This window comes from Macaca fascicularis, chromosome 9 (assembly GCF_037993035.2).
Source record: "Macaca fascicularis isolate 582-1 chromosome 9, T2T-MFA8v1.1".
Taxonomy (NCBI): Eukaryota; Metazoa; Chordata; class Mammalia; order Primates; family Cercopithecidae; genus Macaca; species Macaca fascicularis.
Genome location: NC_088383.1, coordinates 105,960,563 through 105,979,789, shown reverse-complemented (window position 1 = coordinate 105,979,789; position 19,227 = coordinate 105,960,563). Strand labels below are relative to the sequence as shown.

The 19,227-nt window shown below is 49.7% G+C and overlaps 1 protein-coding gene across 4 annotated transcripts in view; it reads left to right on the top strand.

The window, feature by feature from the left end:
• The window catches only part of SLIT1 (slit guidance ligand 1), a 190,613-nt gene that overhangs the window by 150,171 nt on the left and 21,215 nt on the right, over positions 1-19,227 (top strand). For all 4 annotated transcript variants that reach the window (XM_065521219.2, XM_005566094.5, XM_065521217.2 and 1 more), the window contains exons 22-26: positions 1,062-1,130; positions 4,576-4,647; positions 7,561-7,632; positions 8,421-8,492; positions 18,370-18,533. In XM_065521219.2, coding sequence (XP_065377291.1) covers positions 1,062-1,130; positions 4,576-4,647; positions 7,561-7,632; positions 8,421-8,492; positions 18,370-18,533 — 449 coding nt within the window. The remainder of the gene's footprint in view (positions 1-1,061; positions 1,131-4,575; positions 4,648-7,560; positions 7,633-8,420; positions 8,493-18,369; positions 18,534-19,227) is intronic.

The following is a 19,227-nucleotide window of genomic DNA, read 5'->3' as shown; positions in this document are numbered from 1 at the left end:
GGCTGCTTTAAGGATCAAATGAGATGGGTGGGAAGTCAGTTTGTATGATACAGAGCGAGGGGTAAGGATGAGCACAGCCCTGCTTTGCTCCTCTCTGGGGCTTTTGGGAAGTGGGGGAGAGCTGTCCTGCAGGCTGTAGTTATTGGGGGTATAGGGGGTTCCTGTGCCGGAGTCTAGCTTGGCTCAGCACCTGGCATTGGGCCACTGCTTAGCAACCTTCAGGCTGGAGGCATGAATGGTCAATGATGAAGGGAAGAGCGGGAGGTTCAGAGCATCTTGAATCCCAAGCTCTATCCTGTAGAAATGGGAACCTTGGGAATCTTAGGGCTTAGGAGGATTTCGGTGGGCTTGGTTTTAAGGACAGTGACTTGGATAGCAGTGAGTAGAGTGGAGGCCAGAAGCGAGGTCCAAGGTGCAGAGAACAGACAGAAGAGACTGCAACAGGAGCCTGGGCATGGGTGGTAGTGTACAGTCGGCGGGCGGCATGACAGTGCAATGAAAGGAAGCCGTGAGAGAGCCGTGGTGGCACTGGCTGCAGAGCGAGGTGGAGAAGTGACATCAGGGCACAGAGCCTGGAAGGCAGGAAGGCAGAGGGGTGCTGATGGAATGAGGGAAACTGATTAGGCAGTCTGGCTGTGAATCCACTTCACAGCCCATGCCAGCAGGCGGAGAGGGCGCCCTGGGAGCTGGCAGGGCCCAGTAACATGCAAATCAGATCTATTTGGCCAGGAAAAGAGTAGAGCAGGGAGGGGAAGGTAGGTGCTCAGGGAGTGTCCATGGACAAGGAGGAGGCTGGGAGGGTGAGAAGGGAAGTGAGAAGGGAACCAAGAGAGGCCATGTGACTCTTGGCTTTTTACCAAGTCCTTTGGGTGGCACCTTCCCAAATGGCTTCAACAATGTACATGTTTTCTCCTCCTGTAAGTAATTCTGGGCCCATCGTGTGGCCTATGTGGAGGAGAGGAAATGAGAGAGAAGTCCCTGGCTGCAGGGAAGGCTGTCCCCAGCGTGGGGCACCACCAGAGGTGGAGATGGGCACTAACGCCGCTGTGTTCCCTCTGCAGCTATTTGGACGGGAACCAGTTCACGCTGGTTCCGGGACAGCTGTCTACCTTCAAGTACCTGCAGCTCGTGTAAGTATCCAGTCCGCTTGAGGACAGGAGGGCCTTTGGCATCTAACCGTCAGGACTCTGGCTTTCCTGGAATTTCCTACAGACCTCACTTATGGGCAGATCCTGCTTTTTCCCTTTCCCCACTCCCCTCTGGAAACAGCTGTGCCTAGAGCTGTTTTGCCACCTAGTGGCCATCATTGGCAATTACATAGTTCCAGGCCCTGTTGGGTTGGACCTGCCTCCTTCTCCTGCCCAGGCCATCTCCCCAAAGCTCTCTTGAGGCTGATCGTGACTGTTAAGAGGGGTTATCCTGGCTGGGTGCTGTGGCTCATGCCTGTAATCCCAGCACTTTGGGAGGCCAAGGCAGGCGGATAACCTCTCGAACTCATGTTGGAGTTCAAGACCAGCCTGACCAACATGGAGAAACCCCATCTTTACTAAAAATACAAAATTAGCCGGGCACAGTGGCACATGCCTGTAATCCCAGCTACTTGGGAGGCTGAGGCAGGAGAACAGCTTGAACCTGGGAGGTGGAGGTTGCAGTGAGCCGAGATCACGTCATTGCACTCAGCCTGGGCAACAAGAGCGAAACTCCGTCACACACACACACACACTCACACACACACACACAAAAGAAAAGGAGGGGTTATTCTTGCAAGGTTAGGATCCAGGAGAAGCAGAGGGTGATAGAAGGCTTCTCGGTCCAGCTCAGCTCTCAAACCAAGTATGAACTATGGCAGCTACAAATACATACCTGTAACTAAGTTTTTCTTTAGGCTACACCTCTGCTTTTCTGTTATTTCCACCTTTGACCCCTTCTACTCCATGGAAATATACAAAATAAGCCTCAGGATAATAAGTTCAGCTCCTTTTAGTTTTCTAACCTACTTAACTCCTCACTTCAGTTGTCTTTATCTGCTCCTTGGCCAGATTCTACCAAAAAGAAGTCCAGAGAACATTCCATCTTAGTGTAGTTTGGAGCAGTGCCACTCCAAGTGCAGTCTACGGGCCCACATCAGTCCCAGAACTGTTTGTAATGGGTTTGTAATTAGATAAGGTGCTTACACCAGAATCTAAATCCATGTATTGCTTCCTTCCTTGAGAAAGTCTTGCTATTGAAACAATGTTCGCTAAAGTAAGCTATGTGTGGTGACCGGATCTTGGCTCAAGTTTCTTTTTTCTTTCTTTTTTTTTTTTGAGACGGAGTCTCGCTCTGTCGCTCCGTCGTCCAGGCTGGAGTGCAGTGGCACGATCTCTGCTCACTGCAAGCTCCGCCTCCCGGGTTCACGCCATTCTCCTGCCTCAGCCTCCTGAATAGCTGGGACTATAGGTGCCCGCCACCACACCGGGCTAATTTTTTGTATTTTTAGTAGAGATGGGGTTTTACCATGTTAGCCAGGATGGTCTCGATCTCCTGACCTCATGATCCACCTGCCTCGGCCTCCCAAAGTGCTGGGATTACAGGTGTGAGCCACCGCGCCTGGCCAAGGCCCAAGTTTCTTATTGTGGGTTGGTGAAATTTAGTTCAAGGACTGGCTACTTTGGGCGGCTCTGGCTTACAGGATTTTGAAACTCCAATTTATCTGTTTTTGCTTAATGATCTGGCCAATGTGTGTTGAACATTCCAATAGGAGGGGTGGAGAGGGGATGGAGTAGTGTGATTCAGTGGCTGGTGTCAGAGTGCTTTGAGCCAGTGAAACTGCCTCTTGGGGGCTGTGCCACCACCTCCTCATCACAGGGAACGACCACAAAGTGTGTTGAACATTCAGTAGAGCACTTACATATATCTCCAAAGACAGTGGAATGATTTGGAATTAGATTAGAGGAACGTTCAGGAGGAGAAGATGAAGGCAGGGCACATCGTTGCATTTTCTAAATGTTTCCTGAGTACATGAAGTGGGCAGATGTGAAGGCCCCGAAGTCATGGCCCCCTCTCCAGACTGTCATGGTTTAGGGAGCATGCGGGGGAGGGGAGGGAGCACATAAGGGTTCCAACAGAGGTCAATGCCGATTAGGGCCGTGGCTCAAGGAGGATGTGATCAACTCAGGGAGGGGGCTGGTGGGGAGGGCATCTTGGAACACGAGTTCGAGTTCACTGGTGGGCAGAGGGAATAAGCTGTCTGGGGGCACAGAGTGTAGTCTGCTCAGAGAACTTCAAGAAACTTAGTGAATCCTAAGCCTGGGAAACCTTTGGGGCGGGAAGCAGAGGGGCGGGGGACAGGGACCAGACCCAGGAGCGCCAGGTGGCCAGCTAGAGGGCCTGGAGTCCACATGCTAGGCACATGGGTACCACTGTGGGGTTTCAGTGGGGAAGTGGCTGCGTCGGCTTTGCGTCATAGAGAGATTCTGTGGTGCCACCCTCATGGCAGATGGATCAAAAGGGCAAAGCAGTGGGTGAGAGATGAGGCCAGAATCCAGGCAGGAGCCCGAGAGAGAGGATGCTGGCTCAGGAGGAGGGCACATCGTGAGAGGTGACCAGGGCCACCAGCCAGGGGCGGATCAGATGGGTGGGACGAGAGGGCGGACATGTGGGCAGGCAGTGTTATGGAGCTGGAGCCTGGGGGACGGGGCATGGTGGGGAGCACAAGACGTGGACGGAGTTTGAGTGTCTGTGGGCATCAAGAGGAGGAGTTCATGAGAGGACAGGCTGGGGCCACGGGAGGGGGGCACTGCCAGCACAGGGGCATCCCCGAGGGCACCCAGATTGAATTAAAAGGGGCATAGATGGGGTTTAGCGATCCCCATGCCTCTGGGCTGAGTACGAAGGAAGCTTCTACCAGGGACTGAGGAGGCACAGCCAAAGGCCCCCGAAGACAGTCGAGAGTGGAGGAAAGCGGGTGGTGGGAGTTTTGAGAAGAGGAGAAGGGCGGTCAGTTGTGTCAGATGCCACAGGTGATGTGGAGAGGCCACGGCAGCATCCTGGGCTTGGGGCCAGTGGACCGGGTTTGAATCTGGCTCTGCCTCTGACCAGCTGGTGACCCTTCGAGAGTCACAGATCCCGCTGAGACTCTGGGTCTTTGTCAAACGGGGCTGCCCTCTCCCTCATAGGACTGCCTTGCAGGGAGGGCTTCTGAACCGGCCCGCCTAAGGTGCTGGCAGGAGAGAAAGGAGAGAGTGCTGGATCTGGTCGGGAGGCCACCGACACCCTGGTGGGAGTGTTCCCATGGTGAAAAGGGGCAGAGCCAGGCTCTGCTTGCAGAGGGGTGGGGGTAGGGGTCAGGAAATGGAGGCGCCAAGCCTCCATATACCAAGTGTCCCTTATATTTGCCTGGTGTGTACCCGAGGGAGTTGAGGGAGCAGCGCAGGGCTGTAGCTAAGCAAGCACTGTGACCGGGGCTCCTCTCCACCCCTGGCCAACGTGGCTGGGGAATGGCCCTGGGCAGAGTGAGGGAGGGGAAGAAGCCCAGGAGCGTGAGCCAGGACTGAGTGAGTTCTTTCTCAACCATGATGCCTTTGCCTTTTCCAGGGACCTGAGCAACAACAAGATCAGCTCATTAAGCAATTCCTCCTTCACCAACATGAGCCAGCTGACCACGCTGTGAGTCCCAGCAAGGCTGGGGTGGGCGCCCCGGGGCCTGGGTTGTGAGTCATTCCCAAGCCCCAGCCTGTGCTGCGCGTTGCACCGCGATCCCTCACCTGCAGACGCCTTGCCCTCTGGAGAGGATGCCCAGCTCGAGAGCCTAAAAGACTTTCAAAAAACATCTTTCATTGTGAAATACAACATATGGTATATACAGAAAATGTTAATGCAAAAAATAAATAGTGCAAAAAAAATGTACAGTTTCACAAATAATCATAAAGCTGGCACACGCGTAGATACCAAGTCAAAAATTAGGGACACTCTGCTGGGCGCGGTGGCTCATGCCTATAATCCCAGCACTTTGGGAGGCAGAGGCAGGTGAATCACTTGAGGTCAGGAATTCGAGACCACCCTGGCAAATACGATGAAACCCCGTCTCTACCAAAAATACAAAAAGTAGTCGGACGTGGTGGCACATGCCTGTAGTCCCAGCTACTCGGGAGGCTGAGGCAGGAGAATCGCATGAACCTGGGAGGCGGAGATTGCAGTGAGCCGAGATCATGCCATTGCACTCCAGTCTGGGTGACAGAGCGAGACTGTGTCTCAGAAAAAAAAAAAAAAAAAAAAAAAAATAGAACAGGCTAGCATCTTGTCCCTTCCTGATCCTTATTGCTCTCTCCTCCCCTACCCCGAGGCAGCTGCTGTCCTGACTTGATGAGGATCACTTCTTTTATTTTCTTTACAGCATTACCATCGACATATGCATTTCTAAATAATATAGTCTAATTGTGTCCATTTTTAACCTTGTCCAAGTGGAATCATATGGGCAATAGTCTTTTGTATCTGGCTTCTCTTGCTTAGCATTGTCCGTGGGATCCATTCATGCCACCGTGGCAGCTGTGGTCTGTTCGCTCTCATTGCTAGCTAGTGTTCCTTTGGAGGAACAGGCCACACTTTCCTCATCCATTCTAGTCCTGGTGGATTTTGGGGTTGCTTCCAGTTTGGATTGTTGTGAGCGGTGACCCTCTGAACATTTTTTGTGGCCATATTCTAAGATATTTAAATGCTGGCTTTAATTATATTCCAAGCAATTGATCAGAACATATTACCAAGTGTCCCTTATATTTGCCTGGTGTGTAAAAGTATCTCATTCACCTTCCCCACACCTCATTTTACAGATAGAACAGTAGAGCCAGTGCCCAGAAAAGGAAGGGGCCCTGACCCAGCCATTCTCCAGGAGCAGGATGTGGGCCCAAGCCAAAATACAAAATACAAAACATTAGCCAGGTGTGGTGGCGCACATCTGTGGTCCCAGCTACTTGGGAGGCTGAGGTGGGAGGATGGTTTGAGCCTGGGAGGCAGAGGTTGCAACGAGCCAAGATCATGCCACTGCACTCCATCCTGGGTGACAGAGCTAGACCTTGTAAAAAAATTAAAAAAAAAAAAGAAAGAAAAAAGGAAAGGAAGGAAGGAAGGAAAGAAGGGAGGGAGGGAGGGAGGAAGGAAGGAAGGAAGGAAGGAAGGAAGGAAGGAAGGAAGGAAGGAAGGAAGGAAGGAAGGAAAGAAAAGAGTGCTATTCTTGCTAATCCCCTGCTCCTGCCTCTCCCAGCTCTGAGACCCGGGCAATCACTGCTCTGCTTTCTGTCACTATAGGTTAGTTTGCATTTTCTAGGGTTTTACATACAAATGGAAAAAGTCGTTTTTGCTTGGCTTCTGCACCCAGCATGATTATTTTGGGGTTCAGCGTGGTGTGGTGTTGCGTGTGCCGGTGGCTCTTTTTCATTGCTGAGCAGTGTTCCCCTGCACAGGCGTGGATGTGCCACAGTTTGCTCATCCGTCCGTCTGCTGGGGACACGCAGGTTGTTTCCAGCATGGCACTGTTGCAAGTGTGATTCCCTTATTCATCTGCCTGTCTGCCCTGGATGGATTCAATTACTTGGAAGCATTTTGGGACAGTGGCTTAGCCTGTGGGCTCTGGAAACTGAAAGCTGTAATGAAAATCCCTTCTTAATAACTTTTTTCTTTTGAGATAGAGTCTCTCTCTGTCACCTAGGCTGGAGTGCAGTGGCATGATTTTGGCTCACTGCAACCTCTGCCTCCCAGGTTCAAGTGATTCCCCTGCCTCAGCCTCCCGAGTAGCTGGGATTATAGGCGTGTACCACCATGCCTGGCTAATATTTGTATTTTTAGTAGAGATGGGGTTTTGCCATGTTGGCCAGGCTGTTCTCAAACTCCTGACCTCAGGTGATCTGCCCACCTCAGCCTCCCAAAGTGCTGGGATTACAGGTGTGAGCCACCGGATCTGGCCCCTTCTTAATGGCTTAATAATGTGACCCCGGAGAAGTTCTTTCACCTCTCAAGGCCTCAGTGTCCTCATCTATAAGATGGGCGTAGTAACAGCACCTTCCTCTCTGTCACAGCTTTTCAACAGTAAATTATTGTAGATGACTTTGCCTGTCCACCCTGGAAGTGATCGGCTGAGACAGTGAGCTCCCCGCAGGCAGGTCCTGGTTGGGTGTCACCTTCATAGGGAACTTGCCTACGCACCTTGCTGGGGCAGCCCCTTAGGGAATGTTCTCAATCATAACAACAGCAACTCTCCTTTGTTGAGGATTGATTGGAGCCAGGCATGGTGTTAAGGGCTTCACCTGGATTTCACCCCCAGGACAGCCCTATGGAGTTGGCATTATTTTTGTCCCTATTTTACAGTCAAGGGAACTGATTGAGGCAGAAAGGGATTAGGGGGCATGCCCACGACCACCAGCTTCTCAGGGCACAGCCCAGCCCATAAGCTTGCCGGCTGCTCTGCCTCCCCTCACAGAGCCCGAGGAGGCTGCTGGGTGAGAGGGGCCTCCGCGTCCTGGGCGGTGGCTGTGCCCACGGGGGCCAGGCACTAACTCGGTGCCCTTCCTCCGCCTCCTTCCTCCACAGGATCCTCAGCTACAATGCCCTGCAGTGCATCCCGCCTCTGGCCTTCCAGGGACTCCGCTCCCTGCGCCTGCTGTAAGTCTCCTCACTCGCCATCTCGCCAGGAAATCCACCCCACCGAGGGTCCCGCCACCCACCTGGTGGACAGAAATGTTCTCATGTCTAGGGTCCACACTGTGCCGTGGTGGAGTCCAGAGCGTTGTCACTTAAGCTCCTGTGGATACTCTCATTCCCAAGAAGCTAGGGCGTGCATAGGAAATGATCTGAGAAATGGGGGTTGCTGTCACCCCCAAGATGAGTTTGTGGTGTTGGCGGGGGGACATCCAAAATAAGGTGGCCCTTCATTTGCATGTGAGACTTCTGTTCAGATTTAAAAATGTTTGCAAGGGATTTGTGAACCTCTTCTATGAGTTCTCACTGGGAGGTTTTGCCCTGGGATCAAAGCCCTCGATCCGTCCATGATGATGGCCTCAGTCAGCCCACCAGGGTCAAGGTGACGTTCTCCCAGCCCTAACCTGTGGCTGGCCTTCTTAACTTCCTTACTAAGAAGAAGCGCCTCCCACTTAGGCTCCTCTGCTAAAAGAGGGAGGGCTGTGGGTGCACAGGTCCTGTTTGTAATATAAACGCGGTGTTTCAGTCCTCTGAAGGGCTGGGGGACAGGGCGGTCCACCTCAAGGGTTTCTTCCCTGTGGCCAGTGGGGCAGGGTCTCTGAGCTGGGGGCCATCTCCCTTGGGACACTGACTGAGAGGCCTAGAGGGAAGGCCCGGCCTGTCCCGTCTCTGCAGAGGGCTGGGCCTCTCCCTCCAGCGGGTCTCCCATCTCTGTCCATGGATAAGGCACCAGCAGCCTCTTTTCTTCTCAGGTCTCTCCATGGCAATGACATCTCCACCCTCCAAGAGGGCATCTTCGCAGACGTGACCTCCCTGTCTCACCTGTGAGTACTCCAGCCCCTTTCTCTGGGTCTCTGGATTTCAACAGGACTTGGTTTCTGAGAAGACCCCACCTCCTGAGATTGTCAGAATTTGTTGCTTTTACATTGAAATTAAGCTTGTGAACTTCCCATGTGCACCTTCTGGGACTCTTATATGTCCAGTGGTTCATCAGCTACAGCAATAGAGTAGAAGAACAGTTCCTCGCAAGCAGCAGTGAAGGTTGTAATGACCATTGATCGATTGCTGTGCACTTTGCCTGCCTCAGCTAATGTGCGCCTCACAATTGTCCTACAACATAGGTACTGTGGTTCTTATTTTTCACACCAGGAAATGGATGGAGAAAAAGTGGGACGCTCGCTGGAAGCTGCACAGCTGCGGGGTGGTGGGGTTTCTGACTCCTAGGCCAGTGCTCTTAGGCGCTCCACTGGTACTGTGCCTCCGACTTCACACAGTGGGGGATGAGCTCTGGAAATGTACTGCCCCCAATCCGTGCTGTAATTCGATATAGAACTACTTCCAAAACCATTTAGCTAGCAGTGCTATGAGAATTCTTTAAAAGCGGTGGGCTTGATTCCTCAAAAATCTCAATATAGGATTACCATATAACCCAGCAATCTACTCTAAGAGGTATATCCAAAAGAATGGAAAGCAGGGACTGAAACAGATGCATGTACACCAATGTTTGCTGCAGCGTTATTCATCATAATGAAGTGGGAACAGTCTATGTCCACAGATGGTAAACAAAATGTACTATATACATACAATGGGATATTGGCCATAAAAATGATGAATTTCCGATGCGTGCCACCACACAGATGAATCTTGAAGGCATTATATTAGGTGAAATAAGTCAGACACAAGAGGATTAATATTATATGATTCCATATATATGAGGTACCATATATATGATTCTGTATATATGAGTCAAATTCATAGAGACAAAAAGTAGAATGGTGGATGCCAGGAGCTGGAGGCAGGGGCCATGGGGAGTTGGTGGTCAGTAAGCACAGAGTTCTTTTGGGGTGATGAAAACGTTTTGGAAATAGGTAGTGGTGATGTTGTACAACACTGTGAATACCATCAATGTTACTGAATTGTACACTTAAAATGGTGAAAGTGGCAAATTTCACGTGATATATATATTTTGCCATATAAAAAATAGACAAAATCAAGAAGCACTGGGCTGTGACAGGGCCATCCTAATTCTGGAGGTTGGGCAGGGCACTGAGCAGGCACATATTCTCTCCTGGCATCTCTTGGCACTACTGGCCAAGGCAGGATAGGAGAACTGTGGTCACGTGGACTATGCCTGGGACCTCAGGTGCAACTGTCCCCTTTTGCTCTCAGCCCCATCCTTAAGCCCTAAAAGGGCCTGGTGGGCAGACATACCCAGGTTGGAGAGCTTCTGGGGCCCCCAGCCACTCTTCTTGAAGTTCATTCACTCATTAGTCTCACTAGATTTTCTGTAAGGTTCACTTTTTCTGCATTTTAAACTCTAAAACCAGAGTGTATATTTAGTAAGGTAATGTTCCCCACCCTTCAGAAAGCATGTTAAATCAGCAGTGCATCAAATAGCATCGGGAGATAAAATAGTAATAGGTGTTGCTCTTTGAGGGTCTGCCTGAGTCAAATACTGCACTCTACTTCATCTACAAGGTCTTGATTACCCCATGATTGAAATGGGAAGTGAGTTTTGTTTTATGCGCCAGCGCCACATGATTGGCAAGAACTGTCTTGAGGACCACACTGAAGATTCCAGGGCTGGACCTGGACTCAGTGGAAGGGGTGCAGTGATTGATTTGTAATGTCTGCCATGGAAGTGGGAGGGGTAAGGGGCTCTGTCCCAGGTGGTAGGATTTGATTTATTATTTCCATTTTACAGTCCTAGGTTCTAAAAAGTTACACAGCTTCCCTAGGATTTGAATTTAGGTGTCTCTGATTCCAAAGCTCTTTATTTATTCTTTATTGCCCTAATAAATACATCCTGGGCAACCAGAGTGACTCCAGTGCTGAAGAATTTCCTAACACAAGGTTTCTGCCCACTGTGACCATTTGGGATCTTATAAAGAGAATTCAAAGGAAGCAGTGACTAACTCTGAGCAAGTCCAAGGGGCTTCACAGAGGAGGTACCATTTATGCTGTCATTGGAAAGGAACTAGAGTTGGCCAGTTGGAGAAAGTGAGGAAGGGCATCCTAGGAAGAGGGAGCAGCATGTGCAAAGGTGTGAACACGAAAAAATGGGATGTTCAGGGATGCTGTGTTGTCCAGCATAGGATAAAGGGTGTTTGGTTGGGGAAGGAATGTGGGGTGGGAGGAGATGAATCTGGAAAGGGACATTGGAATTCTGTTGTGAAGGACCATTTGTGCCTGCTAAGGAGTTTGCCCTTCGTTGTATACAGTAGGGGAATTGTGGGGAATTGAGTTTCAGCAAACTCCTGGAAAGCCCATGGTGACATACAGACGGTGAGTGGGATGGGAGGAGGCAGGAGTGAGCCCTGCTGGAGGTGGTGCCTCTGGACATAGGTCAGGTTGGGACAGTGTTGTTTATTGTTCCTACTGACTTGAATTCACCAGGGCTTGTTTCCATCTGTATTGGGTAATTTTTGGTTGCACGCTCATTTTTGCTGACATATCTTTAGGAATTCTGAAGAGCTAAGTTGGAGATGCTCCTCTCCAGAGAGCATTTGTGCTTGTCTCTGCGGGGCACCAGGGGCTGCTGCTACCCTGGGACCACATAGCTTTTGTTGCATACCCCTGGGCATAGCCGAGTGTCCACTTTTACTGCCCACCTTAGCCTTTTCAGCATCTAGTCTACATTTTACATCTTTGCATTCGCCCTTAATATTTCTCTTCTACTCGGGGTTTAACTGTGCAGATGCGTGGTTGGCTACCTTTTCTCCTTCCTCATGAGAACCAAATTAACACCCAAGTACATCTTGTCTCCAGCTCAAAATATACAGGTTTTGTTTTTCAAATGAGAAGTGAGCAAACAACATATGTTTTGAGCAAACCAAAAAAACCAAAGCTGCAAAAACAAATTTTGAGCCTATACCCATCTATAAATTAAGACTTTCTTTAGGAGAACAGTAATATCAGGCCAGAAGCCAGATCTAGTTTCTAAGAAATAAACCAGTAAGTAAAGATCAGGTTAGCAGTACTTGTAGAAAATGGCATCAGTTTTACTGATTAAATGTGTTTATTAATTGCACCTAAGCTTAATTTCTCTACGAAATAGCATCTGTGTGAAAGAAACCTTCCGTTGTTATCAAGAAAGCTTGTGGATAAACTCTGCCCTTTATACCCAGGGTTTAAGATGGAAACAGGCAGCAGCCTGGAGGATGTGTGTATGCTCATGTTCATGTGCGTGCACATATGCACGTGTAGTATTGATGTGATATATGTCATGTGCACACACACATCGGTTGTCACCTCTGCACTCAAGACCTGCAACTCTTCCAGAAAGAGTTCTTGAGCACTTATAAGGAGTTGAAGAATGGTAAAAAGATGACACAGACCCACTGCATTCACTCCGGGCTTCATGAAAGCTGTATACAATTTGAAGGGAGGCCCTCGCACACCGCTCTATGACAAGTGATAATTGAGGGACAGCCAGGAGTTACCATCCAGTGTTCCTGGTTCCCGAAGGTGCTGATGTTACTGAGAAGCCCTGTTCCTGATCTGACTCTGGCCAGGGCCGCTCCTGTCCACTCGCAGTGTGGAGGAGGGGCGTGTGGAGGAGGGGAAGTCATCATATTTAAAATCCTTGAACTCTAGACTAATCAGGACTGGGGGCTTTAGGTTCTTGTTCTGCCATCAACTTGCAATGGGCTTTCAGACAATTTATTCTTCTCTCGAGGCCTCTTTTCTCACCTGCACCAAGATGATTTCTAAGGTCTCACATGGTTCAAACAAGCTGTAACGATTGTGAGCACTCTTCACTGTGCTGCACTTCAATGCCCAGCACAATCGTCTGCTATTTACTTTGCACTTAACTCATCTTCCATCTATCCATCCAGTCAGCCATCAGCAAATATCTACTATGCACCATGTCCCAGGCTAGGGTTCCCCAGTGTCTGTCTTTGTTGCTATAATCTGGCATTTTGTTGCCTCTAATTTGCTGTAGGCTGGAAAGCTAGATGTCCAAATTCATTAAGAATTTGGCATGAAAGGAAATATGGAAGGAGTAAGTAAATTATGGCATGCCCATATGACAGAATAGCAAGTAATTAATAATGACAACACATTAATTAATTTATTTATTTATTTAGAGATGGAGTCTCGCTCTTGTTGCCCAGGCTGGAGTGCAGTGGCGTGATCTTGGCTCACTGCAACCTCCGCCTCCCGGGTTCAACCAATTCTCCTGCCTCAGCCTCCTGAGTAGCTGGGATTACAGGCGCCTGCCACTACGCCTGGCTAAGTTTTGTATTTTTGGTAGAGATGGGGTTTCACCATGTTAGCCAGGCTGGTCTCAAACTCATGACCTCAGGTGATCCACCCGCCTCAGCCTCCCAAAATGCTGGGATTACAGGCATGAGCCACCATGCCTGGCCAACACTATAACTTATTATTTGATGAAAACCAGAATAAAGTAGACTGTACACTGTGATGTACAAACATACACACAGGAAATGAAAGGGAATACACTAAAATCAAATCAATTGCATTTATGGGATGATAGATAGTTCTTTTCTTTTTGAATTTCCTTTGCACTGAGATGTTGTGCTTTTCTCATGCTTTAGACAGGCATTCATTCATTCACCAAACATTGACTGGTGCCTGCTAGTGCCTGACACAGCTGGGGATTTAGTGGTTTCTGCCCTCAAATGACAGTAATGCACACAGATTGATCACCTAGGAGTGGGATGGATGGTTCTGCGACTTGTGAGACAGCCAGGGGAGGCTATTTCAGTCCAGGTTACACAAGTAGGAGCCGGGTAGGGCCTTGGCATGAACAGATCAAATAGCTACTGTTTCAACTATTTCCATATTATGCCAGAGATCAACAACACAGGGTTATTTATACTTTGGCTGGGGTATAAACCTGAATCCACAGTCCTTTTGGACTGATGTGGCCTGGCTGCGGTGTCTGCCTCCCCAATCCCTGCCCACCAAATACATCTCAGTCGGGCCTTGGCTGTCCACTCTCCACTGAGTTCACAGGAGTTTTCGTCGGGAGAAATAGTCCCCAGGTGAATACAAACTACAAGTACTACCGAAGAGAGGGCAAGGCAGTCCTCAGCCACGAAAACCCAGCCTTTGGATAAATGAAAGCTTGTAATGTTGAATTCAGGTGTGGCTCAGAGTCTATTCAGTATAGAAACAAAGAAAAGCAAGTGTGGGCCAATCCAGAATTCATATTTTTGAATAGCTTTAGATGTGACTTTGCACCCATATTTTTTTGTTGTTGTTGTTTTTTGTTTTTTGTTTGTTTTTTGAGATGGAGTCTCACTCTTTTTGCCCAGGCTGGAGTGCAGTGGCTTGATCTTGGCTCACTACTCCGCCTCCTGGGTTCAAGTGATTTTCCTGCCTCAGCCTCCCAAGTAGAGTAGCTGGTATTACAGGTGCCTGCCAACGCACCCAGCTAATTTTTGTATTTTTAGCAGAGATGGGGTTTCGCCATGTTGGCCAGGCTGGTCTTGAATGCCTAACCTCAGGTGATCCGCCTGCCTTAGCCTCCCAAAGTGCTGGGATTACAGGCGTGAACCATCACTCCTGGCCTGCACCCATATTTTTTTTAAGATGGTGAGAGGAGAAGGAGCACTTACATCTCAGGTGTCACTTTGCTGCCGTTTATGGAGGGACTGTAAGCCATGTCACAGGCCCTCTCATTCACATGGCCTCAGATTTCATCTTTTTGGCATTTTTCTCTAAATGAGCTACAGGATGGAAATAAGGCATTCCCAATCATCTTTCAACTTGTGGCTCATTGCTAGGCCACACTCCTTATCGTGTGCTATAAAAAAAACCTTGGGCCGGGCGCGGTGGCTCAAGCCTGTAATCCCAGCACTTTGGGAGGCCGAGACGGGCGGATCACGAGGTCAGGATATCGAGACCATCCTGGCTAACCCGGTGAAACCCCGTCTCTACTAAAAAATACAAAAAACTAGCCGGGCGAGGTGGCGGGCGCCTGTAATCCCAGCTACTCGGGAGGCTGAGGCAGGAGAATGGCGTAAACCCGGGAGGCGGAGCTTGCAGTGAGCTGAGATCCGGCCACTGCATTCCAGCCTGGGCGACAGAGCGAGACTCCGTCTCAAAAAAAAAAAAAAAACCTTTTGTTTTTTGAGATGGAGTCTTGCTCTGTCGCCCAGGCTGGAGTGCAGTGGCACAGTCTCGGCTCACTGTAAGCCCCACCTCCTGGGTTCATGCCATTCTCCTGCCTCAGCCTCCTGAGTAGCTGGGACTACAGGTGCCTACTACCACACCCGGCTAATTTTTTGTATTTTTAGTAGAGACAGGATTTCACTGTGTTAGCCAGGATGGTCTCGATCTCCTGACCTCATGATCCGCCCACCTCAGCCTCCCAAAGTGCTGGGATTACAGACGTGAGCCACCACGCCTGGCCAAAATATACTTTTAAATAAATTGTGTATTTATCTTTTGAATCACATACTTTTGTGACATCACACTTTTTATTAGTATAAAAATACTAATCTGGTGAGTACAAACATTTTACCATTTTTGAATTCCTGTTATCTTAAAAAGTCTTTGTTTTTCTAAACACACTGGAACTTCAGAAAAAAATCACCCATCCCATTAGCCAGGATGGATACTGTCAGCAATAAGGAAAGAAAAAATGAAACACATGCCAAAGTCGAACCTGCTCCCTTTTCTGAGCTGTGTTGTTCCCTCGGCACCTCTTTTAGGTCATGCGTGCTTGTCTGTCTTCTCCCTCTAGGTTGCAGGCTCTTTACTGAAACATGAAGTGACCCCCAGAGATATTAAGGGAGCCACTCAAGGTCGCCCAGGCATGGGGCAGCTGCGTGGGGGCCGGAGTCCCGGTCTTGTTCAACCTGCTTTATAAGATAGTGAGTCATCAGCTGAGCTATTCTGGGGAATTCCTGCTCAGAGCCACTGCTGCTTTAATCAGGCTGTACAGGTCTCAAGGGGAACTGCTTCCTCTGTCCTGCCCAGAAACAGGTGGAAAATGGCAGGGCATCCATTGGTTCCTTAGTCAATGTGCCCATTCTCATTCACGTTATTTAGCCTCATATTTTCAAAATAATGTAGATATCAATGAACTTTAGGCATAAGGCGTTGATTTTCCTATTTGCTGAGTCAGAGAACTCTGGCCCACCTTTCCTTCCCTCTTTCCCTCCCTCCCTTCCTTCCTTCCTCTCTTTCTCTTTCTTTTCTTTTTCTTTTTCTACTGAGTTTCAGTCTTGTCGCCCAGGCTGGAGTGCCGTATCACGATCTCAACTCACTGCAGCCTCCGCCTCTTGGGTTCAAGTGATTCTCCTGCCTCAGCCTCCCGAGTAGCTGGGACTACAGGCATGCGTCACCATGCCTGGCTAATTTTTGTACTTTTAGTAGAGATGGGGTTTCACCATTTTGGCCAGGCTGGTCTGGAACTCCTGACCTGAGGTGATCCACCTGCCTCGGCTTCCCAAAGTGCTGCAATTACAGTCATGAGCTACTGCGCCCAGCCAGAACTCTGGCTCTTTCTTACCCTCAAATCCATGTTTTGTCCATCTCTAAGTCTCTCATGTGGTTTAGTGGAGAGATTCTGAGCTTGCCCATCAGATCGGTAAGAAACAAAGGGGTTGGCAGTATGTCGGTGCAGGCATGAGAGCAGGCCCAGCCTTGTACTGATGGCCAGTGTAAGTGGATACAACCTTTGTGGGTGGGGGTGGGCTATTAGCATATTACACGTGCTTCCTCTGTCCCCCAAATCCTACTCCTAGTCATCTATTCTAAAGAAATACACCACCCAAAGAGGAGCCAGGCGTAGTGGCTTACGCCTGTAATCTCAGCACTTTGAGAGGCTGAGGTAGACGGATCACTTGAGGCCAGGAGTTTGAGAACAGCCTGGCCAACATGGCGACACCCCCATCTCTACTAAAAATACAAAAAAAAAAAAAATTAGGTGGGCGTGGTAGTGCACGCCTGTAATCCCAGCTACCCAGTAGAATAAGGTACAAGAATCACTTGAACCTGGGAAGCAGAGGTTGCGGTGAGCTGAGATCATACCACTGCACTGCAGTCTGGGCCACAGAGTGAGACCCTGTCTCAAAAAAAAAAAAAAAAAAAAAACCAAAGAGGCACGTATTATGTGTGTTCACTGCCATTGGAAAGAACCAGAATGTCCAGCAACAGGGACGCTGTCCACTGTGCCGTGGGGTATCCGCTCTGGGATATTGCAGAACAGTTGGACACAATGAGATAGATGCTTATATGCTGACCGGGAAGATTCCCGAGACGTGCTGTTTAGTGACAAGGAGCAAGCTGCTCAGTAGTGATGTGATTTGTAAGGAGGAACCATGTGTGTACGTGTGGAAAGGCCTGGAAGGCTGTACATCCGAGTATGGTGACCCTGTGACCATGTGCCCCTTTGTGGAGGGCAGTGACAGTGGGGTGTAGACTTTTATTTTTTGTAATGTGAATATATCACAATTTATATAACCACTCCCCACTGATGAACATGGGATTTCCAGTCTTTCCATTACAAATAAGACTGTTACACAGATGTCTTTATGTGTGCCTGCAGGTAAACGCCCAGAAACAATGGCTGGATCAGAAGGCAAGTGCATGAGTCATATGATAAGTGTCACACAATTCCCCTCCACGGGCGCTCTACCATTTTGCACCCCCATCAGTAACACAGGAATGTGCCTTCAAAAAAATTGAGGTGAAATTCACATAATATCGAATTAGCCGTTTTTTAAAAAGTGTGCAACTCAGTGGCATTTAATCATTCACAGTGTTGTGCAGGGCGGACACTTTGTCTGCGATGTTTGAGAGTGGCTGACAGTGAGAATGCACTCATGTGTTCTGTTTAATTAAAAATGAAAAGAAAAATAAAAGAGCATGGGCTTCGGAGGCAGACAGTGGCGCATCTGGATCCAGGGGCTGTCCTTCGCTAGTTGTGTGACCCCAGGGAAATTACTTATTCCATAGGAGGCTCGGTGCCCACATCTTTGAGATGGAGAGGAGAAAACTTGCGCAGTGGAGCTGATGAGATGATTCGGTGCACAAACACAGGAAAAGCAGCTGTCCCATTGCAGCAGTCGATGTGGGTTGCTTTCTCCCCATGCACATTAGAGGCTCTGGCCCCAACAGCATGGCCCCAGCAGCTCCCTGCTTCTCTGTGTGATCTTAGGCAAATTCCTCAGCCTTTTTGAGCCTCAGTTTCTGCACATGTAAAATGGGGATAGTAGTGCGTGGGGATGACTAAGTGAGACAATGCATATGCAGTGCTTGAACCAGCACTGGCAGCTGGGTGCAGTGGCTCACACCTGTAATCCCAGCACTTTGGGAGGCTGAGGTGAGTGGATAACCTGAGTTCAGGAGTTCGAGACCAGCCTGATCAATATGGCGAAACCCCGTCTCTACTAAAAATATAAAAATTAGCTGGGCTTGGCAGCATGTGCCTGTAATCCCAGCTACTTGGGAGGCTGAGACAGGAGAACTGCTTGAACCTGGGAGGTGGAGGTTGCAGTGAGCTGAGATTGCGCCACTGCACTCCAGCCTGGGCGACAGAGCGACACTCCATCTCAAAAAAAAAAAAAAAAAAAAAAAAAGAGAAGCAGCACTCGCTACACAGTAAATGCTCACAAAATGGAGGCTAAGATTTTTGCCAGTCCCTGGTGCAGTGCCTAGGTTTCCAATGGGCGAGGGACCCCATGAAGCTGTAATGCCTGCTTCTCTCTGCTTTCTGCTCAGGGCCATTGGTGCCAACCCCCTATATTGTGACTGCCACCTCCGCTGGCTGTCCAGCTGGGTGAAGACTGGCTACAAGGAACCGGGCATTGCCCGCTGTGCTGGGCCCCTGGACATGGAGGGCAAGCTGCTCCTCACCACGCCTGCCAAGAAGTTTGAATGCCAAGGTGAGCCTAGGAGCGCGGCCCCTGCTGCTGGGGGCCCGCGGAACTGGCCCAACACTGCAGGGCCTTCCTAACATGCCTGTGTCCCTGTGGCGACTGCTGGGCAGGGAGTCAGGGGACAGGAACAAACCACCTGCGGCTTGATGACTGCCTTCCAGTCCTGACATATCATGGACAAAAAGAGCCAGGCAGAAAAATCCCAGGCCGTCAGGGCTGTAATCCCTCCCTGTGGTTACATAAGGAAAATAAAAATAGCAGCGGTGTTTCTGGGAGCTCCAAGCCTCGCAGCAGAGCATGCGCTCAGACCTCCCTTTGGTAGGAATTGTGTTCAGCAGTTAACTTAGACCTCTCTCAGTCCCTGGTGGAGCAGGGGACCCAGTAGCCACTCTCCCGACATTTACAGAAATGCAGAGCCAGAGTGTCACTGGAGGCTGGTTCCGGCTTTGCCCTGGGACGCTCCACTGTGGGCATGTGTAAATACTCATTCAGGGATTGAGTGACGGCCCAAGCCCCAGAAGCCCTGCTGAGCACAGACAGTGGCTGAGTGGCCGCCGGGGCTGGGCTTTATGTGCAGGGGTACAGCGGGGGGGAAGACACTGGAGGCCGTGGAGCACGGCCCCTGCCCTCTGCAAGCTCAGAGGCCACCGTCGGAAATGAAGCTGACAGCTGTAGGTTAATGAGGAGGCCCTGGGCCACC